Source organism: Salvia hispanica, chromosome 1 (genome assembly GCF_023119035.1).
Source record: "Salvia hispanica cultivar TCC Black 2014 chromosome 1, UniMelb_Shisp_WGS_1.0, whole genome shotgun sequence".
NCBI classification, from domain to species: domain Eukaryota; kingdom Viridiplantae; phylum Streptophyta; class Magnoliopsida; order Lamiales; family Lamiaceae; genus Salvia; species Salvia hispanica.
Genome location: NC_062965.1, coordinates 7640645 through 7664594, shown reverse-complemented (window position 1 = coordinate 7664594; position 23950 = coordinate 7640645). Strand labels below are relative to the sequence as shown.

The following is a 23950-nucleotide window of genomic DNA, read 5'->3' as shown; positions in this document are numbered from 1 at the left end:
AAGATCTAATGTGACTTTCCAAAATAGTAAAAAAAAAAACAGTGAGTAATTTGTGAGTGCAGACAGCAAGCATGTCCGAATACAACCGAGGCAGGGAACTAGAAGCATTTGATGAGACGAAAAGCGGCGTGAAGGGGCTTGTGGACGCTGGAATCGCAAAGATTCCTCGTATTTTTGTCCACGAAGACTACATACAGGATGACAAGACGCTCTGCGATCTAAGCGTTCCGGAGATTGACTTGGGATTGTTGAGCGATGATCGTGGTGAGATCATCAATGAAGTTAGAGCCGCCTGTGAAGAATGGGGAGTTTTCAAGATTGTAAATCATGGAATCTCAACGAGTTCGATGGGCAAAGCGATGGAGGCAGTGAAGGAGTTCCACGAGCAGGACACGGAGGTAAAGAAGCAGTACTACACGCGGGATAACGCGAAGAATGTGGTCTACAACTGTAACTTTGATCTCCATATAAATGCCGCTACTAACTGGAGAGACAATCTCTATTTGATCATGGCTCCCGACCCTCCTACTGCTCAGGAGCTGCCTCAAATATTCAGGTATACAATCCTTTATGTTTAATGGTTTGCATTTTGTAACTGAACTATCATTTGTGCAGAGATCCGATGATGGAATTCTCGGACCAAGCTAAGAATGTGGGAATCATTCTGTTTGAGTTGCTGTCTGAAGCTCTTGGACTAAAGAGGAGTCATCTGATAGAGATGGATTGCGCCAAGGGAGAGTTTCTTGCTTGCAATTACTATCCAGCTTGTCCAGAGCCCCACATGACATTGGGATTCGAGAGTCACACAGACAGTGGATTTCTCACTCTTCTGTTGCAGGACGAAATCGGAGGACTGCAGGTCCTGCACAAGGATCACTGGGTTGATGTGCCCCCTTCTCCCGGAAGTCTTGTTGTGATCACCGGAGATATGATGGAGGTAATCAAGTTGGTAAGGTGCCACATGATTCTGTTATGCATCAGTATCATAATGATAATGATGTTTGTGTTGGTGTTTGTTGCAGTTGATCACAAATGCTAGGTTTAAGAGTACCTACCATAGAGTTTTGGCGAAGAATTTGGGCCCCAGAATCTCACTGGCGTTCGTGTTCAGGATGCATCTCGAAGAAAGTGGGAGCTCCAGGCTTTATGGGCCGATCAAGGAGCTCTTGTCTGAACTTAATCCACCCATTTATAGGGAAGCCAAGGGAGAAGAGATTGTTGCGTGTCGATATGCAAAAGGAATAGAGAAGAAGACTCCACTACTGTGGTATTTCAAGCTCAGGACACCGCTGCCATGATCAGAACATTGCATGCTAAGATGATCTTTTGAATCATCATCATCATCATCATATACAATTTGTGATGCTATTTCCTTTCCGTCTAGATCCAATAAAATGTTTTTCTTTTCATGAGTGTTTAGACTATTACCTAAACTATGTGTTTGGATGACTATTCTGTAATACTCAAATATGAGAGAGAAGAACATCAAACCTTAGCAGAACATCAAAATCTTTCAACTTATTCAGTACTCTACATCTGTTCAAAACAGCATTTGAACAGATCTAAAACCAAGATAAAATCAATTGGTAGGTATTTCAATATTTACAAGCATGTCATGCAGAACAATTTTCAACTGTGTGATCAAGCTTATAAGGCCACCAACGCATGCGAAAGTTAAGCAGCAGGCGGCCTGAGCTCATGATCTTGAGATGTATCACGAGCAGATGCTGGTAGATACTGCCACATTGGGACGAGACTGTAGCCGGGGAACATAGGCATCTTGTTCGGGGCAGCCGGGTATACCGGTGGATGTGCAGGCAAGAAACCAGTAGGAGGAACAGACATACTTTTCAGTTGCTGCTCCATCCTCTCTTTATCTGTCTTGAGCACCAGCTTCTCTTCACAAAGTTCGCTTTTCTCAGCCTGTTTTAGATATGACAGATAGTTATAGTGCTGAATGAGATTTCTACTGACTCAAAAAACAACAATTTGAGGTGGTTAGGTATTTCTAATGTGCAGGGTGATTTCTGACCTTCAAAGTTTTTATCTCTTCTGAAAGCTTCTCGTTCATCTCTTTATACTCCTCCGATTCAGTTTTTAGCTGATTTAGAACTCTGATGGCATCACCTAGTATGGCCAGTTTGTCAGTTTTCGCAGGTCTCCCGGGTTCTAGAGTAGCAGACAATTCTGCAAACCTGCACCAAGCCAGTTCTTTAATTTGCAACAATCTATATCTTGTCCATTACATAATGCACTACCATGATCTCCCTTTTTCTTTCAGTAAATAGTACTCGTATGTATATACTACCTGTCGTTCAATTTTTCTCTCCTCATTCTCTCACGACATGCTTTGTTTCCTGTTCCACCACATTGATCACTGCGTCCCCTGTAGAATGAGTGCAACAAGGCCAAGAATTTAGTTGGCTTCATTTGAAAAAAAATTGATAAAGCAGCTGCACATAAAAAAAGTTAAAGACTAAAACATAACCGAACATACAAGCAGTTCAGTGAGAAATGGCTCAAAGTGCCATATATTTTTAAGGACTCTCATGAATCCAGCTGAATCACATTTTAGAAGCTTTATAAGTTCTTCTAGTTACTACAGTAATTATATTAGTGATTACCTCTTTTTTCGGCTTTCTCGATCTTCTGCAGAGTCACTGACATGTGATGTAGTTCCACTAAATGACACATCGGTTGTCAAACAAGCGCTTCAATAAAATAACGACTGTGTCATGACCGAGTAATTGAAAGGAAAACACCAGGTGTAGTATTTAGCAATAGAACTGTAATAACTAATACCAAGTAAAATAGTAGCCAAATGATACTGTGTTATGAAATTTAATGCATCCCTACCACACCTTGGTTATAAGAGCCACCAGCAACTGAGCACTTAATTTCATAACTGAAACCTAAAACCTAAAACCACCTAAGAATAACTTTAGACTCAAAACTCAAGCTCACAAAACTGACTTCAGCACAGGTACAGCAATATCATAAATAGAGGAATAAGCACAAGTCATATTCAGATATTATTTGTTTGTCCAGTTCCCATGTATCACCTTGTCTTGCTTTTTCTATTGTATAAGATACGATGCTCTTCTCAAGACATTATAGGGACAATTTGGCACTCGTTATAAGTACATTGGTCAGTTGAAGTAAGCTGCAACTTGGGATGTATTATTGTAGTAATCAAAGGATAGACTAACACAGAATTTTTTCACCATGACTTTAGTCTGGAATCTTATCAGTTATCAACTGAGTGCCCTATGAGCTATCAGAACACCCATAAGCAGTTCAGTGTTTACAAAAAAGATACGCATGAGCTCAAATCACGCCTAAACAACATGCTAGGGTCAATTGATTTCCATAAGAAGGAATTTAAAAAATCAATTTTGGTAAATACTCCATATTTCGATAGCTGCATTGGCTTAAATTCGATTTCCACTGAAAAGTTATTAATAACGAAATAAATCTACAAAACGAGCTCCTTTATCGAAATATCAATCCTAAACATACTAAACATAGCCCTAAATGCTGAAATCCACCATTTCTTTTGAGAAAATTCACGTGCATCTGGAAGCAAAGTACTAGCACAAGTTTATTCTGAAAAAAGGAAATTGCAGAAAACCTAAATGAAAAACTACATCCGTAAAGTCAATTCTAGAATCAAAGCATTCCAATCAAGAGCATCGTTGTAGAAAAAACTAATTCTAAAGGAAACTCACTTTTGCGCGGGTAGCTGAGGGTTCCAATAAAGGCCGGAGGGCGGGACGCAGCCCAATTAACTCCATTTGAACATGGTGACCTTTCCAATATATTAAGAGGCAGCAATTGGGACAAGAAAAAGGTTCAAACTCTTAAAGTAAAAACTAATACTCCTCTAATAATAAATAATTATTGCATTCTGCTCCCACAACATGTGAAAAGCTTCATATATACATCCAACACTTTATAAGAAAAAAGATCACAATCAGCACATGCAGTTACACTCAGTTAACAAAAGGCTACCCTCCAATCTATAAAAATTAACTAGTACTGTAGTAAATTATTTTGCAACCACAATCTTCAAATTTCCATTCTTTCAAACCTTGAATAGAGAAATCAGAAAGATCGCAACCCAAATTTTTTTTTTTTTTATTTTATTTTCCTTCTATAAATATAATTCCCATCAATCACAATTCATCTTCATATTTGTTTCTAAAATCCCGCAAAGTGCTCATGGCCACCTCCAACAAGATTCTGTCAAACAAATTTGGTCATGCACACTACACACATTTAGGCATTGACATTAATATAATTTTTAATATATACTTTAGAAATTTGAATTATGTAATTTAAAATTTTAATCAATATAAATAATTGAAATTATAAAATATGGAATTGGAGATTAATTAAAAAGATGAAAAAAAATAAGTTAAGGTAGTAGTATGATTTAGTATGGCTTGAAACAATGAGTTCTGAGTTTTGGTAAATGAAGAGTGAAACACAACATTATACATACTTATTTAGTTATAGAAGTAGCTATTGTTTGAAGTTACAGAGAATTTTCACAGTATCATATTACACGGGCTTCATTTTTTAACCTATCAATAAGTTGGTCTACAGAAGAAAGAATCACCCCAGCTTGTCTTTTGGGAGGCTCTGTCACTTGAACAACCTCCAAATCAGATCTTATCTCGACATTCAGATCCTGCGGACTGAGCTTCTTTATCACCTTCGACTTTGCCTTCATAATGTTCGGAAGAGTAGCATATCTTGGTTGGTTCAGCCTCAAATCAGTGCTGCAACAAAGAAAGAGTCAGAACATGAAAGCACGAGAGAATGAATCCTCAAAAGCGAGAAGGGGAGATTTTTACGTGATTACAGCAGGCAAGTCCAAGCTCAAAGTCTCAAGACCACCATCAACCTCTCTGTCCACGGTTGCCACTTTATTTCCTTCATCGAGTACAACCTAACAGAGATATCAGCCAAGCTTACAGCTTAGTTGTAATTGAACCAAAATTTGAAGATGGAAGTGATGTGTCAAAATTATCTTAAGGCCAATGAAAGAAGATTTTCGAAGAAAGGGAAAGAAGGGGATACCACAAGGCATCATAATCACTATCTCGTCATTCTATAATCTCGTGGGAAAAGAAAGGGACAACGTTAGGCTAACCTTGGAGGCAAAGGTGGCTTGAGGCCATTTAAGAAGCCCTGCAATCATTTGTCCTGTTTGGTTGCAATCATCATCGATGGCCTACATAAATCTGAACATCAGAAGTAATACAAACAGCATAAAATAGGTCTACAAAATGAAATTTCAGGTCAGAAAGCGCAATAAAATCAAAACAGAAGCATCCTTTTCTCCTGAGGAGTGGATAACACTGATACAAGTAATAAGATATGAAAAAAAAAGAGGGAAGCAACATTCAATGTAAATGGACATAAATGTGTTGGGAAAGTCTTAGAGAAGCTAAACTAAGTAACAAGGAACAACAATAGGATCCAAATGTGATATATGTCCTACATCTACTTCAGGTGAATTACTCAGATCAACAACAAAAAGCAGCAACATCATTTCTCAAGTACAAAAAAAAGAACTTTGTAAGAGAATACAAGCAAGACCAAATGAGGCGCCTTCCTAATTCTAAACACGAGAAAATGATTCTGCGAGCAATGTGAAAACAAAATGCAAGTTAATACGCAACTAAACAAGGGCTATGCCAAGAACACTTTACCCTGCTCAAACAATTTAATTTTAATTATTAGGATTACTCTAATCACTCGATCAAAACTAACATCAAGACTAGCCTGTTAGGAGAGATAACACATTTAGTCTTTATACCCCAAACCAGTTGTTCTCACAACCGATGAGAGACATTGAGTCCATAACAACAACAATGTTCACTACATACGCATAAAAGCTAATGGTAATAAAAAAAAAAAACAAAAAAAAACACCTGTTTTCCGAGAAGGAGAAGGGCGGGTTTCTCAGCATCGACGAGGGCTTTGAAAATCTTAGCAACGGAAAGGGGGTAAAGGGTAGCCGGGTATTCCACGTGGATGGCACGGTCGGCGCCCATGGCGAGGCCGGTGCGGAGAGTATCAGTGCACTGGGCCGGGCCCACGCTGACGGCCACGACTTCCTTGGCCCGGCCCGATTCCCTAATCCGGAGTGCTTCCTCTAACGCAATCTCGCAGAATGGGTTCATGGACATCTTCACGTTCGATGTCTCCACCCCGCTCTGCAAGTGCAACAAAGGCATCATAAATTTAAGAGGAATACCAAATTGTGTCGTTTTGAGCATCATACCTTGTCGGGTTTGACCCGGATTTTGACGGCGTAGTCCACGACCCGTTTGACGCCTACCAGGATCTTCATTATTGCCGGATTTGGTCTGAAACAGTGCTTTTCTTCTTTCTTGCTGCGGCTAAACTGAAGAATGAAGCAAAATTTTTGAGTTTTAAAAGTTCCAAATATTCTTACCTTACGTGGCAACCCATTCTAGATAAACATTATGTAATTGAGTAGATTATTATAAGATAATTTTTGCATGATAGGAGTATTATTAATAAAATAAAATAAAAAATACTCCGTATAATTAATTGCATTTATTTAGTAAAAATGAAATAATTTCACATTGAATTGATTTATATTAAAAATGTGAATATAATGTATATAATAAATTAGTTAATTAATTAAGCTAAGCATATGAAATTGATCGTCTCTTGCGTCTGAAATTGTTTTCCGATCAATTGACATAAAAAACATGAAAATATCTTATGAAAACCTCCCGCCAACAATCTAACAAAATTGCAGCAAAATTTCAACCACCACAAATCAAATTCACATTTACAGACAAATTGTAAATCCCACATTTCCAGACAACGAAATACACAATCAATAATAGTAATAGTTTCGTCTCGTATGGATGGAGATGACGCATTCATAGTGTGATTCAATTCAGGAACTATTATCATGGAAGGAATGAGCGGAGGATCTCCCGCGCCGGTGGAGCGTGAGGAAAACTCCACGCAAAAGCAAAATCTCCGTTCAGGGGTAAAACGGTCATTCCACTACTGTTGCCATTTCTTTCATTTTTAAAGCTCTGTATTCACAATTTTCACTTCTATTCTATCTACTATTGGATTAGGGTTTCTGAATTAATTTCGCTGTAAGCTACAATTTTCGCACCTATTTACGTTTTGCGCTGCATCACTTTCTTCAATTGAGTTGTTTGATCAGCCGCTCTTCAATTTAGTTTCTCAGATGAAGTAATTTTACTATTTCTAATGTTTCTGCATATCAACTGTTTCTTATAACCGAATAAGAAACCTTGACTCTATTCGGTTCATATTGTTTTTGCAATTTTGAGTTAATAATACACATTCTCCTGAGGTTTGTCATTTAATTGTTTAATCGGGCAGCTTTGCCTATCATAATGTTTATCGAGTTGAATGTGCTTTACTTGAGTAGCAATAAGTGTGTTTGAAATTTGAAACAAGCTTGATCAAATTAAAAGAGGTTTTGAGCAATTAAATGAATTAGAATTGGAGGTTACAGTAACTGTAACTAATTATGTGCTTCAGCAATTACCAAATGAACTTGCACTGTTGAAGGAAGTCTATCTCATGCTGGTTAATCTTAAGTTAAATGCTTAGCGTGTTGTTGCGAATTAGCATTATTTTATCTGTATCTGTTATAACATGTTACAGAGCCTAAAATGACTTGCGAGCCAGAGAAGGAGTCTATGGACATCGACAGTGCGGGAGAAAGCAAAGAGATTCCATGTGAGGTTGTCAGAAATGGTCTTAATCTCTATCCAGTCTTTGCTAATGATTCTGGTGAAGGCCTTCCATATGCACCTCAAGATTGGCCTAATCCCGGTGATAACTGGCGCTGGAAAGTTGGGAAAAGAATTTCTGTTTCAGGATACTTTCGAGATAGATATATTTATGTTCCCAGCAGGTTCCGCAAGATGGGAGATAGTAAAGGCTTCAAGAGCAGGCTCTCACTTGAACACTATATTCGAGAAAAATTCCCTTGTGCAGATGTTGATACTTTCTTTGCCTCTTTCAGCTGGGTAATCCCTTCTAAACTAACCAAGAAAGGTTTGTATCATGCTTTGCTTGTGCTATGAAGTTTGTTTACTTTGACTTTTCATCCTTCAGTTCATACAAACTTTGGACTTCGATGTGAGCTATATCTTGTGTAACATATATTGGAAGCTGTCAGAAAAGTGTTCTGTGTACTTAAACAATCAATTTTTCCTGCTGCCACATGATTTGCTCTGTTAATATGCTTCAGATGCAGATGACCGAGAAATGCTCAGGCTCCTGCCGGAGCCAGCAAAAGATCTAGAATCTGATGGCGTTGCGCGTTGTAAAGCTGGTAATAGATTTTGCAGCAGCTTAGCTGCACGAGAGGAGTCTGGTTCACAAATCATGTTATGTGATATTTGCTGTGGTGAAGCTGGTTTCTGCAGAGATTGTTGTTGTATATTATGTTCTCAAACTATCGACAAAGCTTCTGAAGATTACAATTCCATTATATGTGAAGCTGATATTGAGGGCGGTACTTGTGGACATAGTTGTCACATTGACTGTGCTCTACGAGCTTACATGGCTGGGACAGTTGGAGGGAGTATAGGTTTGGATGCAGAGTATTTTTGCCGTCGCTGTGATTCAAGAACCGATCTAGTTCCACATGTTACCAGACTAATAAATGATTGGAAATCAAATGGCTCGCAGGATGATATTGAGAAGATTTTGAATGTTGGCATCCTTGTGCTGCGTGGGTCAAATAGAACAAGCGCAATGCAGCTGATGCATCGTTTTCAGTTAGCCATGTCAAAGGTATCTGAAGAGAATGATAGGCTAATAATTGTTTTACAAAACAGCTGATACTTTCTTGTCTATACATCTTTTTTCAAATTGCCACAGTGATAACCTATCAATGTTATTTTCATCAGCTTAAGAATGGCAATTATCTGGAGGATATTTGGAAGATGGATCCTGTCTGTAAAGATACTTCTGGTATTCTGTTCTCCATGCTTGTTTTCTTCGAATTTTTCACCTCTGCTGTTCTATAAAATCCAAAATTGTCTTACACTCCAGGAAAGATCGCCTGCTTCGGAGTTGATCTTCTTCACAAGACCGATTGCTGGAGTCCTTAATATTCCCCAGCAACCGTGGTTGCAACTTCATTAAGTGGGATTTGACACAGGTTTGAAAACGAAATTGATCTCATTCTGGACGCTAAGAAAGTCGCAAGAGATTTCAGTACAGACTTGCTGGAAAGGCTCTCAGCTCAGGAGGACTATATCATAATCTCTACGAACAGCTTCACAGACAGAAGGACTTATTGCTTGATGCAGTCTTAAGCAGAGTTTCTCAGGTGAAGCGGGAAGTGTCCGACTCAAGGACTTGGGCAGAGTTTCAAGGGATTCAGTAGGGTTCCTAAACATATCCTTTTGGACAATTCAGTCTAGATCTTGAGCATTGGCAAAGCTTTAGCTAGCTTCCTGTAGGGAATTCACAGGAAACCAGGAATGCTTTATACCACAATGTTCTAAATGCTGGAGAAATGTTTTCTTGCAAAATGTTTGTGTATGTGATATGATGAATGTGTGTCTGTGGCTCAAAGTTTTGGTGTTCCTTTAGTAGTTCGTGAATTGATTTCATTTCAACTTCATATTGAATAATCCCTCAGATATGAGTCTCTCTTGATCAAATGTAATTGATCTTCCTATATTACCTTTTAGTGAATTGTGAATAGCCCTTTAATTAGCTATGAGACCCTACCTAAAAAATTTTCTTTCTTTAGTTGTCAAATTTCATTACTTTACTCTCATGTAAAATGACAAGGCTTGTAACTTATTGCATATATTTGTGAAATGTGTTCTATTCAAAATTTAGAGACAATGTTCACGTCTGTCTTTTTATTTAAATGCTTAATGGAAACTTAATAATGTAAAATTCCATAAAGATATTACCTCTATTTTGCATTAACAGCCAATTTGGGACATCTCATCATAGTCATTTCATTTTTCTGACTAAAATTAACAAAAAAAAGTTTCATACTTTATTCCATAAAGAGTATCTTTTCACTTAACATACTAAACATTTTTTTTTATTTCTATGCTGAAAAGAAATATCACTATTAACAATAATCGGAAGGGGTAGTTTTAAGACCACTATCCCTAAAATAAGTAGTAATTAAAAAGAGAGCTAATTGTGTTGAATTTTGCCATAAATGAAAATGACTCAACTGTAGTGGGACGACTAAGGGAGTGTCGAAAATGACACTTTTGCATTATTGCTGATACTGAAAAATGTCAAACTCTAAAAATATAAGTCCAAATGCGCTGGAGCTTAGCAATGCAAAAAAGCAGCACCAATCCAAAGCAAGTGCATTTGTTTGTGATTGTTCAACAACTCCCCACCCTGCATGTATATCTCAGATTTGTAAAACAATTGCCATTTCAAAAAGCAGCAGCAGCCCAAAGACAACATGCTAACATAATATTTTCCGAATAACAACACCTTTTTATCATAAATATGAAAGAGACAGATGATGATATTCCTCTCAAGTAAGAAACACATAGTTTGGCATTCTGACATGATGCAACACAATTCAATAAGTTCCGATTTCTAGGAATGTATCAGAAATAATTCATATAGAATTACAACACGGATTTTCAAGCAACTTACCGGTCATCATGGTGTTGCTTGGTAAGCTAAATCTCAGATTCCACGTCACGGCCATGCCTATGCCTGCGGTGCAATCGTTTCTCTTTTCGTGCCTGCCTCCTCGACAATATTTTGGGTGCATCAGCCTGATCAGAAACCTCTTTTGTACTCTCAGGAAACCCGAAAATGAGATCAAATGGATTCTCTGCAGTGTTGCTTCCTGTACTTGCCTAAAATTTCAGAAAATACAAAGAAACAGTCATTCTCAACTCCCTTCTGAATTGAGTGTATGTAAAACGTTGGTCACTCACATAGACTGGTTCGGTTTCTTTTGCAACCATCTTGGCGTCTTTCTCATGTGAATTGGCTTCCGTGGTGCTTTGTGTTTGAGAAGCAATGGCATCTCCAGACGTGTTTCTGTAACGCCATCTATAGAAAGCCTTATCTACCGATGCATCGACGAAAACAACTTCAGGGTAAAAGTACTTGGAGACGTATTGATATGCCCAACCATTACTCTGATTGTTCCTCAATATTCTGATGACACGGCCAAACAAAAGAAATTAAATGAGAATATTTTGTATCAAAATCGGGGTTTCGGAAGAGAGGGAGACATAAAGTGGACAAGAAAATTTTGGGAGGGTAAATGTAGTACATGTGAGACACGAATAATGTTTTGCCACAAGATATTCATTAGATTCCAAAAACAATTAGCCGGAAAGAGATTCAATGCACAAACTAATAGAGTTTGGTAAAACCTACATGTGTGCCAATTCTCCCTGTACCCGACTCCCTTGCAGTGAAAGCATATAATCAACAGATGAGTGAATAGATCTGTTAAGTAGAGCCAGTCCAGAAAGGGAACCAAGCCCTGGTAAAGTAGCAGTAGACAATTCAGTCGTATTCTTGTTTATTGAAGATGCTAGACGACACATTATGCTTGCAGTAAACGCACATCACACCTCCTACATTCCTTATTTTCCTTACACTACAAGCACACAAATGGGGATTCCTGAATTATTAAAAGAATCCTCCCTCTGTCCCATTAAAAATGAAACGTTTCCTAAAATGGAAATACCAACAACTCTACTTTTTCCCTCTCTCCTACTTTATTCTCTCTTCATTAACACACAAAACAAAACAACATAAAATCCGTGTCGAAAAGCAGACGTTTCATATTTAATGGGACCGAGGGAGCAAACTGAACAAGAACTAGCTGTAGATGTTATACAATGAAAAACAAAGTCCATTGTAAGAGAAGAGCAAATAATGCAGTGTTTGGTTTTGTTCCATCATCTATTTTCCTTCAACAACCGAAAGGGCATTGGATTTTTTCAAAATATCAATCATATATTGCAATATACTAGTATGAAACAACAGTCGGGAAACAAGAATTCAATTATCTTCCTATTACTATAACACTGATGGGGCAATTAAAACTGAAAACTTCCCAAATTACATTGGATCATTTTTGCAAAAATTCATCCACTTGTTTTGTACACTTTATACATTTTCCAATCATATTTCGAGTACAAATTCTGAAGATAAAACCAAACAGTTTTGCATCTTCACCCACTGATGATCATTCTAACAATTCATATTGATAAACAGACATATCAGCAGTTTATGCAATGACTCTGCAAAAATCATTGCAAAATATGCACAAAATTTGCATTTAAAAGCATCTAATAACGTAGGGGCTACAAGGCTGAAATATCTATGGCAACATACACACCATTTTTTAAATTACATTATCATATCAAGAGCAGCCTTCCCCCTTTTACGTATAAGTAGGCACTCAAACACGAATAAAAAGTATTCAATACTGTATATATTTACTAAAGGATCCGTACACTCCCAGCCACTCTTACAGACATAGTGACATACACGAACACAAGGGTAAAATGGGAGCGACGTCACCAACCTGCAGAAACAAGAATCCGTAGCTGCTTGTCAAGCCTTTTTGTCACTGTCAACAAAAGGATGGCCGTTTAATTAGGCAACAGTATTAAGCATCAACAACAGATCATTTCACTAAACAGAAGAATTAAAAGCAGTAACAGAAAAACAAGTCGACGTGCGAAAAAGCGAAACTAAAATCTATTTTTCTTCACCTCTTTTCCAGGAACAAAACCACCTATAATGAGGCCTAATGCCTTTTGCACAACACAAACAATTCAGCAGAGATGCATCACTTTTCCATGTTAAACAATCTATAACCAACAAACTAGTTAACAAGTAAAAAACCAACAAAAGTACAAAACAATGGTCATGATAATACCTAGCCAAGAAGTAACTGAACCAGCAAGACCACCAACAGATAAAGCTCTTTCAGCTCGATCTCTCCATGATTGCAATGCATTTGCTTCTTTAGGCGTCAATTGGACCTGCTCATCCGTCTCAACATTTTCAAAAAATTAAAATAAACTGCAATAATAGTACAATTGAAGTAAAATTCAAGAATCAATTCGTGATTTTCAGAAGTTGAATTCTGAAGCACAACTCTGTTCGAGTTTTGTCTTTAAGAAAAGACACACATTTTCCAGGAAAAAAGTGAAATTAGAATCCCATTCGCAAATTTTCAAAACCAAGCCGCAAAATGCCCAAAATTGACAGTAGAAGAGTGCAAGAAGAAAGAAAATATCAAATAAATTAGATATCTAAGAATTTTGATAAACGGTCACCTGTTTTGAGCGAAGAACTGATTCAAGATTCATAAGAGCATCCATTTTCTAGGCGAAGAGATGATTTCAGTAATTAGTTGTATGACTTTCTGCAGCTGGTTTTAATACCCCATTCGAATATGGGCCCAAAAAATGATGATATGGGACAAACGGTGTCGTTTTGTATGGAGTATTTTGTTTTACTACTCATGTACTCACTCCGTCCCAGTTTTCTAGTCACATTTTGCCATAAAAGTCCGTCTCATATTTATAGTCCCATTTAGAATTTTCCATATTTGGACATAAAATTTTACCACATTATTCACTAAAATTACACTCAAATGCCATTATAAACACAAAAATAAACCAAAACAAAAATAAAAAATCAAAAAGTCAACAAGGGACCCACTTTCAACCAACCCACTTAATTTATTACACACTCCTTCATCTCACTTCATTTATTACACACTCCACCATCTCACTCTTCCATCTCACTTCATTTATTGCACACTCCATCATCTCACTTCATTAATTACACATTCCACTAATTCCTTAAAACTCGTGCCCTAACTAAATGTGACTATAAATGTAGGACGGAGGGAGTATAATTTTAATTTAATTAAACGAGGGAAATATAGGATAAACTATAGTTCAAGAAATAGTAGCAGAATCTAGAAAAATGGGTAACATGAAGAGTTTTCATGAGGATTGAGACATGTAGGAGGAAGAGTTGAAACGAAGGTGCGTAGGGAGTAGGATTTTCTAAGAGCATCCGCAGTTACACGGACTAACCAATAGGCTAGCTACGATTAGCCAAAATCATCTCCTACCACATCACTAGGACTTTCCACAGCCTGCCACATCATCAGGACTTTCCACTGTCCAGTAAGAACATCCACAATAAGGCGGACTAAGAGCATCTCTAATGGGACGGACTTCCCATTGGACTTTCCAAAAACACCCCCTGCCACGTCATAAGGACCTCTCACTGCACTGCCACGTCATAAGGACATCCCACTACACAATGACGGTCATCCCCAAGGACTTCCCGCGCGGACTTCTCGCAATAAAAAAAAATCACAAATTCACAAATATGCAATTTACGTTACGAAATTAAAATTTCGACACGAATACGGATAGGGAAAATGCAACAACTTCATTAAAAAAAACACATACATAATTATATATATAAAAAATTACAATGCAAACAAAAGAAAATTAAAATATCAACGTCCACCCCTCCGCGTCCATAGCTCTTCAACGATATCATTCTGAAGTCGTACATGGGCTTGTGTTTGGCGCATGTCGGCAAATTTGCGGATCCGATCCGCGTCTCCAAGGGGTATCCCATACGTGCATTCGCCGTGGCCACACCGTGGCTTGGACCGACACCCATAGCATCTTCATTGGTCCACCGAGTCAGTTCAGGACATTCACTTTCGACAATCATGTTGTGCATAATAATACATGCGTACATGACATCAGCGATGCTGTCAATATACCACAACGACTCTGGAGCACACCAAATGTCCGCTCCACATCCTTGCGTGCTGCCTCCTGACGACCCGCAAAATAGATCTTCTTATCTTCTGATGGGCATCTGATCGTCTTCACAAAGACGGGCCAGTTTGGGTATATCCCATCCGCCAAATAGTAGCCCATATTGTGTTGGTTGTCGTTGGCGACGAAACTGATGGTGGGACCAACACCCATGCACTGATCGTTGAACATGGGCGACGACTGGAGGACGTTGATGTCGTTGTTCGACCTGACTACTCCAAAGTACGCTTGTTATATCTACAGCCGGTAGTCAGCTACAGCTTCAAGGATCATAGTGGGATGCTTGCCTTTGAAGCCGGTAGTGTACACCCCTTTCCAGGCGGCAGGGCAATTCTTCCACTCTCAATGCATACAATCTATGTTGCCCAACATTCCGGGAAACCCGTGATCTATCAGCTGCTGACAGTCTTTGGGGCTGGGCTTCCGAAGATACCAAGCCCCGAATATCTCTCTAACGCCCTGATAAAAAACTGCAGACACTCGCGGGATGTCGACTCGCCAATGTGGAGGTACTCGTCGAACATGTCGGCCGCGCCTCCGTACGCCAGCTGCCTGATTGCGACAGTGCACTTCTGTATGGGCGTGTGACCGGGTTTACCAACTGCATCCTCCCTGAACCTGAAATACTCGTATCAATGCACTAAAACACTCACGATATGCATAAATAGCAGACGATGCATCCTAAAACGTCGCCGGAGTAAGTTATCCTCAAAACGCGGCTCCGGAGCGAAGTAGCCCGCAAACAACCGATAATGTGCAGTGATGTGGTCCCGGGGTACTATAGCTTGACGATGGATGGGGCGAGGTACCGCCGACCGCTGCTGCCGCTGCAAGGCCTCACGTAGCAGGCGATCTATCTCCCGTGCCATAACAGCCCGCACCTCTTCATTAATTCGCTGGCCCGCATCCGCACCACTATCACCCGCGCTACTACCACCCGCACCACTGCCACCCGTACCACTACTAGCCATTTTGGATATACTGAGAACAAAAATTTTAAAGAGAGAGAAACTCGTTAACACAGTGTTGCGAATGAAATGAAGTTCAACGAGCTGTATATATAGAGTTTTTTTAAAAAAAATCAAAAAATTGGAAGTCCGCGTCGTCGCCGCAATGGCGAACGTCGCGGCCGACGTCCCGCCTCAGCCGCGGATGAACGGTGTCTGCTCCCGACGTCTGCGTCCGCCGTAGTCTGACACTAGGACTAACCAAAAACACCTTCTGCCACGTCACTAGGACACCACAGCCTGCCATATCACTAGGACTAACCACAACACAATAATAGGCTAACACTAGGATTAGACGACACCCTAGCCAATAAAACAAATTGAAAAATACGATTAATTCATTTTAATTGTTGGTGTTTATCAAATATTAAAAAAAGTTAAGTGCAATGAGTTGTAAATATTGAGTATAAAAAAAAAAAAAATCGGTTAATTAGTCCTCTGTCCGCGCAATAGAGGACTAAAGGTAGGACTAACTAGGGCGTGGATGAGCGCTCGTCCTACTTCGGGAAGTCCGTCGCGTTAGTCCATTATTGTGGACGGACATCCCCACGCCCTAACCGCTAGTCCTACCTTAAGTCCGCTATTGTGGATGCTCAAGCACTAGGACTAGCCGACGCACTATCCAAGCAAACAAATTCACAAATATAAAAATTGGACACGAATACAAAGAAAGTGCAATAAAATTTCATTAAATATAAAAAATTTACCTAGAACAATTAAAAAAAAAAGTCTAGTTAAATTAAAAAAAACAACAATTCAAACAAATTACATAGATATCAACGTGCAATCATACGCGCCCATAACTCTTCAATTATATCATGCTGGAGTCGAATATGAGCTTCTTGTTGGCGCATATCAGCAAATGTTTGGATCCTTTCGGCGTCTCCCGGGTATCCCCATTCGTACATTAGCAGTGGCAGTACCGTGGCTTGGACAGGCAACATCTTCAACGGCCCCATCAGTCAGTTCTTGACCTTCATTTTCGACGATCATGTTGTGCATGATAATACATGCGTACATGACATCGACAATGCAGTCAGTATACCACAACTGTGTTAGATCCTTCACTGTCGCCATCGAGACTGGAGCACACCAAATGCGAATGAAATGAAGCGCAACGAGCCATATATATAGAGTTGAAATAAAAATAAATAAATAAATAAAAATGTGGTTCCCGATCGCTCGTTGATCAACGCCGCACAATAGCGGACGAGCAATCGCCGAGTGATCGGCTAACGCCTCCTGACCGCGCACGACCGCTCTTCCACCCCCCTCTCGGCCTAGCCATTCGCCGTCCGCAACGCTCGAGCCGCTAGCCGGTGGCTAGGGCGTGCGTTTTTTCGTCCGCTATTGCGGATGCTCTGAAGGAGCTATGATTGGTGCCAGGGACAACAAATGTATATGTACGGGGAAAAAATATACATAAAGATATTTTAATGAATTAAAAAGAAACATAAATAAGAATATTTTCAAAATATTTAAATTAATTATTAAAAGTAGCATAAATGAATTTTTTAAGGTGGAACATTCGCCCCTTGCAGAAGCCATTTGGTGCTATGTGGCATAAAATTTGAGAATGACGTTGATGCTAGCGATGCAAATGCTTGCTGTTGGCGTCTTTTTTGCACGTTGCGAGCGACAATTTAACAGAGGAATTTGGCATATGCATCGCCGTTTTCGTGAGAATTGTGTGTTTTCTTTTAATCATTTTTTGGAATTTGTACTTCTTGATATTTTAATTGTACATGTAGAGAAAATGTTGTTCGATTTTAACACTAATTTAACTATTTTTCTTTTTCTCTCTCTTACTTTATTAATATATATTAATTTTCATGTTGTTCTAAATATCTTTAATTTTATGGGTTAATTTTATGGGATAGGGAGAGTTATTCAGCATTCTCTTTCTTCTATTATTCTTTTGAATTATATTATTCTTGCCAAATCATGTACTGCCAAGTTTATGTACCAAGTTTCCAACAGATATTTAACCGAGTAAAACTGAATTGCGATTCTTAATTCGACTAAGCTTTAATTTTAAAAGAATAGTGGAATGCATTATACGGCTAGGATAAACAGGAGTAATTTATGTTTGGCTCTCTAACCGGAAATAAATTATCAATGATGACAAAATTTGTGATCAATCAAGACGTGTGATAGATTTACAAATTTAGATAATCCTCTCTCGGTCTTATTAGAAATGAAACGTAATCCTCTCTCGGTCCTATTAGAAATGAAACGTTTTTCTTTTTAGTTCGTCCTATTAAAAATAAAATGTTTCCTAAAATAAAAATATCTTTTATCTCTACTTTTTCATCTCTCTTACTCTCTCTTTATTAACTCACAAAACAAACGCTACATAAAAATCAATGCCGATTCTCAAATGTTGCATATTTAAAATATGGGATGGAGGGAATATAAAAAAACATAGGTTACAATGAAATACAACCCATGTTTATACATGCTCGAGAAAATTTAATACTCCATCCAAAGCTACTTGATGCATTTTATCTATCTGAGAAAATAATACTACCATTTGCCTATTTACAATTATCTATACAGCTCCAACTTTTCATAATACAACTACTTCTGGTATAAGGTATCATTAAACTCAATTCGACTTTGTTTCAACATCAGCATTCTCGTTAGAATCGCTACCAGATATATCTTGAGGGAGGAGGCCAAGTAGAGGCAAAGGTAGCAATGAACTCAAATTGCAAAGAATAATCAGAGAAGCTAAATTCGAAAACTCATCTTTCGTGACGCCCAGGAGCTGAGTTAGTCCAGCTCCGATTAAACCACCAAGGACACTGCCACAGTTTGAAACCGACATGAGCGTTGCAAATAGAGTAGCCTCCATGCCGTCTGGGCAGATTCTTGCAGCTAAAACGAGAACAGGCATGAACGACACCTGACAAGAAAAATTCCCTCGTTGAGCTTCTAAACAAATGAAATTTATATTCCAGATGTATGCACTTGATACACTGCTATCAGTACCTGACTGAGAACTGTTAGGGCCAATGAGTCGCCAATTGAAAACCACTCGTCGCTTATACCAATCTGCCGGTTCAATCCAGTGACTAGTAGAACCTGACATATGCCAAATGTGTGATTCATTAATAATAAAAATGATTTTTTATTCATAAGGATGGATGAAGAGGATTCATACTTGAGTTAATCCAAGAGCAGAGCCAATGAGAGTAGTCATGAGAAATATCTTCTGCAGAGGAACACTTTTCAGGAAGCCATTGTAGAGTCCAACACCGGCTAACGATGCAATGGAAGTAACAAGGTTCACGCGTCCTAGAAACTCCGGAGTGAAACCAAGCTTATTCGTTCTGAGAGTAGAAAGATCGCGGTTAAGAGTCATCATCAAGCTGGGCCAAGCACCGGCTCCTCTCTCACAAGGACAGCAACAGCAGATGTTATTAGTGGAAGCAAAGCCGTTAATCCAAATACAAACCTGCAGATGCTTGAGAAATCATGAATAAGAACAATGCAAGTAATAATGATGAGATAGATCATATGGTATACCTCACACCATAAGCACCCACCAATGATCCACTGAAGTAGGAACTTATAATAGCTCCAAAAGCTGATGATCCCCAGCAGAGTGACTGAAGGGATCCAGAAATGCTCTGTGATTCACCACGAGCTCTCTCTACAACCATGGAGTCCACAACCTGCATCATGCTTTATCTTTATAAGAACTGAAATGACTGCATATGGCTGTCTAGATGATGATTAATAAGCCAAGGTGATCTGTATTATAATGCATACAGTAGTGTAACTAAATTTCTAAAATATTAGTAAATGATATTCATCATGTCATATACATGATTCAGGAAGCCAGAGAGAGCACTATATTCTAAACTTATGTCAGTTTGCAAAGCAAAGTAATATAATTCGACATATTTTGACACTAAAGAATGCACACAGTAAGGTGAAATTGCACTAAATATATCTCCATATACTTACTACATCTGAAAATGCAACAGACAGAGACCCCAGAAGTATGCAGAATGCAACACTGTATTTGTTATCAACCAAGGTTGCCATCAAACTCCATGAGAGGGCACCCAAGAGTCCTGAAATAACCAAATATGACCTTCTTCGGTAGCCAAAGAGAGGGAATGAATCACTGCACAACACATTCATAACTAGGTTTAGAATATATATTCATTCTACTGTAAAAGGGAAAGAGAAGAGATAGACAATCAGGGTGAGTGATTCTACCTGATGAATCCATACAGGGGCTTAACAAGCCAAGGCAATGATGAGACGCCAAATATTATAGCTGTCTAGTCAATTATACAGAAATGTAAGTCGTGACTACATTTCACATGAGATATGTCCGCTCTCTAGCCAATTAAGTATGTTTTAATACCTCTGAAGGGTCTAAATGCAGGTCATCTTTCAGGTAGAAATTGACGGCAAGCCTGGAAAGTCCCAAAACACCTTGCACGAAATATACCATAGCAACGGCAATATTATCCGCAGTTAAGTCAACCCCAAACAAAGTAATGGAGTCGGTAGAATTTCCATTTCTGTACAAGGACGCTTTGCTCGAGGAACTAACAGCTTTATCTTCAGTGCTCGTCAATACATCCCCCTTCCCGGCAGCTTCATAATGAACATAAATTAATCAGGGATGTGTGTGTGTGAGAGGGAATGAGGGGTGAGATGGAGAGAGAGAGAGATGCAAACTACCATCACAAGAAGAAACAACCTCTGTATAATTATATCATAAAGATTCAAATCATTTCAAATTTCCACATTCTAGGTAAAAATCAGAAATCAGCTTCCATTTCTTTATAAGCGAATTCAGTGATCTACAAGAGTTCTGGATATGATTTAGTGTAGTAATCCTACTTTTATAGATTACTCCAAATAACAAGTCTCAGCTAATTAAATCCTCTAGTTCAGTAGCTGCATCATCCACAAAATCCGCAAATGAAAGTTACTAAAACATAAATAGTGGAGTAACACTTCGAAAATTGCATCATCTGCAAAAATACTAAAATAGATACTTCTTCACAACATTCATCAACTTCAAAAAATCTACTAACTAAAACAGCAGAAAACATAACTAGCAGGAAAAAAGTAGGAAGTGCGTAAATTCAAATTCATCATCACATTCAGCCATTAATGTGACTCAGCATATAAACGTAGATATGACTGACCACATATTGAATCGGAGCCGCGCCGGATATACGTGGCTGAATCCGGAGGTGGTTTCAGCCGGAAGTTGCGACGGATGATCGAAGCGGAAGGCGACGGTTTGCAGCGGGAGTGACCGAGGGATAAGAAGGTGATATTGTGGTGTGGCAAGGGTATAATTGGGAATTGAGTGGAGCTCAATGATCTCGTTGCCATTAATGGAAGTAGAGCTCGGATAGAAAGAAGATGAAAAAACCAGTGACACTCTTAGCATACAAAAAAACTTATTGACCAAACTACCCCTGGTGGTGGTTAAATATCCACTAGGAATAATTATTTAATTTTTATTTTATTTTATAAAGAATAATTGTGGGCGATAGTTCAAGAACATTTAATTAAGACATATGTTAACGATAATCGATTAACAATTAAATTTGAGTTAAATTCCAGTTCAGCATATATGTAATTGACAAGTACACATATTGAATATGAAATGTTTGAGTTACCAAATTCTTTCAACTCTTTGAATTTGAAATGGGTCTTTCCTAATTAAATTTAGTTAACTAAAATGAGTTTCTCCAGTTACATTAATTTTCTGAGGAATGGAGTGGTTGTAATATCTACTTAATTTCGCATTTTATTTTTTAGATATTAGCACTAATATTGTTTAACTTTCAAAAAATTAGATTTTTCCCTCAAACTTTCAACTTGACAAATAATATTACAAACTTTATTAGAGTTTGTCATTTTCCGTTAGCGAAAAAATTTCGGCTATATTAACGGATTGTAAAACAATTTTGGAGAGTGTGATTCAAGAAAAAATATCTTCAAATGTTGAAAAACTTGAAGCTATCGAAGTTATTGTCGAGAAATTATGAAAAAAAAATCTGTATCATGATATCATTTGGCGGACTTTTTTTCGCTAGTGGCAAATAACAAACTCAGATAAAGTTCATGATATCATTTATCAGATTTAAATTTATCAGATTTAAAGTTTATGGCAAAAACTCAACTTTTTTAAAGTTGTAAATATTAATTCTTTTATTCTTTTACTTTGATTTGGCCGTTCTGAATTTTGGATTTTTGTACGCTATATAGCTTGAGAGCTTATTGAGTATTTTCTCCCCTTCTTTCATTTTTGGGTAATTAGTGCAACAAGTTGGGGGAACTAGAACAGAGGAATCGTGACGCACGTACAGAAATTAATCACAAGAAAGAAATGCAAATTATTATTGAATTTCTACAAAGACTTATTCAATAACATCACGATGACAGATAAAAATAGGATTAGTTATGTGGTTTACCAACCCTAGCTGTGGATTGACATCCTAATATTCATGGTCTCAGTCTCAACCCAAAGAATTTAACTAAAACATCATCATACTCTAAAAAGAAAAGATTAGCTTGACATGTAACAAGGTCACCTAAACCCTCCAAAATACAGTTAAGGTAGGTGAGCTAGCCTTGTCTTCTCTTCCTTTTTTCTTACAAAATTAAACCATGCCATCTATAACTAATAAACCCTCCCTTCTCTCTCCCTCCTTAAACAAGCATCCATGGAAAGCATGATTGTATTAGGAAATCTCATTATCATAGCTTTCCTCGCTCCGTATGCGGCAGCGCAGTCGAACACGAACACGAACACAACCTGCACAGGGCCCATGCTACGCAGCTTCGGGTCGTGCATAGGGTACCTGACGACCAGGTCGAACGCGTCGTCGCCAACTTCAGCGTGCTGCAACTCGTTGAGAGACCTCATGAGCAACGGCCAAGATTGCTTGTGCCAGATTGTGACGGGAGGTGTACCTTTCCAAGTTCCCATCAATCGAACTCTCGCAATCTCCCTTCCTAAAGCATGCAACCAATCTGGAGTCCCAATTGAATGCAGAGGTAATTAACCTATCAAATTTAGCTTATTTTTTCAAAATTTTCAAATGCAAGTAACTGCGTCTCTAATTTTGTAGGAGTATTTATTATTTTTCTAGTGATTATTGAACTATCAAATTTCAATATGCTTAATAATATTAATAACTTATTTGACCTCAATTTGCAGCCACAGCTAGCCCTGTTCCAGCTCCAGGTACATTTATAATCCATTCCCAACTCCTATTTATGCATATCATCAATTTTTATTGTTATGGCATAATTAATTAATAAATCTTGATGATTTTGGTCGATACAGCACCAAGGAATTCAAACCCGTCTGCACCAAATAATAGATCACCTCCTCCTTCAATTCCTCAAGGTACTATTTAAATTTTTAATTCCATATATGATGTGAATTTTGGTTTAAGTAAATTTAAATATGTTTGGGCATGGTCCTATTCCCCTAAGACCGCTATTAAAATGAGATTGACAACCATATATATTAGTTTGTTGATTCACAAAACATATTAGATCGTTGATTCATGAATATCAGTAGATTTTTTTTTATAATGAAAGTTGGTAATTGATATGTTCTGTGATGTCAACTGGTTGTTATATGATCACAACTCTGTTCAGGCATGTATATTTATATTTTTGGCAATTGATTAGAGTTGAGTAGCACTGATGTTACATGATCTTTCAGTTCCATTTATTCCTCAGCCCTCGACACCACCGTCTTCTAGGATGACGCCACCTCAGACGCCACAAAGTGACCTAGTCCCGACGCTTACGCCACCAGGGATGCGACCAACATTGTCGGCTGCGCAGCCATCTCCAAGTGCTTTTCCATCTCTTCTTGTAGCGATGATGGGGGTCTTTCTCATCTACTTTTGTTGATATGTATATGCTATGTTTTTTGTGGATTTTGGATTTCATTGATTCATTATTTGTATAAGAATTTCTCTATGAAGAATAATACTATAGGAGTATATTTTCTGTTTCATGTTTTTATTTATGAATTGT

General features: G+C 38.2%; 6 protein-coding genes and 1 pseudogene across 11 annotated transcripts; 3 read left to right on the top strand and 4 right to left on the bottom strand.

The window, feature by feature from the left end:
• The first annotated feature begins 38 nt into the window (after positions 1 to 38).
• LOC125202631 (deacetoxyvindoline 4-hydroxylase-like) lies at positions 39 to 1409 on the top strand. Of its 2 annotated transcripts, none has more exons than XM_048101075.1 (3): positions 39 to 556; positions 616 to 937; positions 1023 to 1409. In XM_048101075.1, exons 1-3 carry the CDS (start codon positions 72 to 74, stop codon positions 1296 to 1298), a joined length of 1083 nt encoding a protein of 360 aa, XP_047957032.1. In that variant the 5' UTR covers positions 39 to 71; the 3' UTR covers positions 1299 to 1409. The 2 variants fall into 2 exon arrangements, with proteins under 2 accessions (XP_047957032.1, XP_047957031.1); XM_048101074.1 differs by having other exon boundaries at positions 616 to 949.
• An 83-nt stretch (positions 1410 to 1492) lies between these two features.
• On the bottom strand, positions 1493 to 3784 carry LOC125186297 (transcription factor bHLH104-like; the record flags this gene model as incomplete). Its single annotated transcript, XM_048082652.1, has 5 exons — positions 1493 to 1923; positions 2033 to 2195; positions 2309 to 2386; positions 2625 to 2711; positions 3729 to 3784. Coding segments are annotated over 5 exons (633 nt in total), but the record flags the coding sequence as incomplete, so codon positions are not given.
• Positions 3785 to 4482: 698 nt separating this feature from the next.
• LOC125201659 (electron transfer flavoprotein subunit beta, mitochondrial-like) lies at positions 4483 to 6440 on the bottom strand. The gene is made up of 5 exons (XM_048099864.1): positions 6296 to 6440; positions 5943 to 6227; positions 5159 to 5239; positions 4860 to 4954; positions 4483 to 4784 (listed from the first exon to the last, which is right to left on the bottom strand). The coding sequence occupies exons 1-5, from the start codon at positions 6362 to 6364 to the stop codon at positions 4559 to 4561; spliced, it is 756 nt and encodes a 251-aa protein (XP_047955821.1). The 5' UTR covers positions 6365 to 6440; the 3' UTR covers positions 4483 to 4558.
• A 349-nt stretch (positions 6441 to 6789) lies between these two features.
• Positions 6790 to 9745, top strand: LOC125202788. Of its 4 annotated transcripts, none has more exons than XM_048101249.1 (5): positions 6790 to 7042; positions 7699 to 8094; positions 8291 to 8838; positions 8955 to 9018; positions 9100 to 9745. In XM_048101249.1, the coding sequence occupies exons 2-5, from the start codon at positions 7707 to 7709 to the stop codon at positions 9156 to 9158; spliced, it is 1059 nt and encodes a 352-aa protein (XP_047957206.1). In that variant the 5' UTR covers positions 6790 to 7042; positions 7699 to 7706; the 3' UTR covers positions 9159 to 9745. The 4 variants fall into 4 exon arrangements, with proteins under 4 accessions (XP_047957206.1, XP_047957210.1, XP_047957207.1 ...); XM_048101253.1 differs by having other exon boundaries at positions 6790 to 7050; XM_048101250.1 differs by lacking the exon at positions 6790 to 7042 and adding an exon at positions 7127 to 7157.
• A 298-nt stretch (positions 9746 to 10043) lies between these two features.
• On the bottom strand, positions 10044 to 13477 carry LOC125213308. Its single transcript, XM_048113782.1, has 7 exons — positions 13359 to 13477; positions 12956 to 13061; positions 12599 to 12643; positions 11437 to 11545; positions 10986 to 11211; positions 10696 to 10904; positions 10044 to 10428 (listed from the first exon to the last, which is right to left on the bottom strand). Exons 1-6 carry the CDS (start codon positions 13401 to 13403, stop codon positions 10722 to 10724), a joined length of 714 nt encoding a protein of 237 aa, XP_047969739.1. The 5' UTR covers positions 13404 to 13477; the 3' UTR covers positions 10044 to 10428; positions 10696 to 10721.
• A 4800-nt stretch (positions 13478 to 18277) lies between these two features.
• On the bottom strand, positions 18278 to 21326 carry LOC125216336 (annotated as a pseudogene).
• Positions 21327 to 22555: 1229 nt separating this feature from the next.
• LOC125196830 (non-specific lipid transfer protein GPI-anchored 21-like) lies at positions 22556 to 23927 on the top strand. Of its 2 annotated transcripts, none has more exons than XM_048096343.1 (4): positions 22556 to 22951; positions 23115 to 23141; positions 23244 to 23306; positions 23648 to 23885. In XM_048096343.1, exons 1-4 carry the CDS (start codon positions 22618 to 22620, stop codon positions 23668 to 23670), a joined length of 447 nt encoding a protein of 148 aa, XP_047952300.1. In that variant the 5' UTR covers positions 22556 to 22617; the 3' UTR covers positions 23671 to 23885. The 2 variants fall into 2 exon arrangements, with proteins under 2 accessions (XP_047952300.1, XP_047951784.1); XM_048095827.1 differs by having other exon boundaries at positions 22561 to 22951; positions 23631 to 23927.
• The last annotated feature ends 23 nt before the right edge of the window (positions 23928 to 23950 follow it).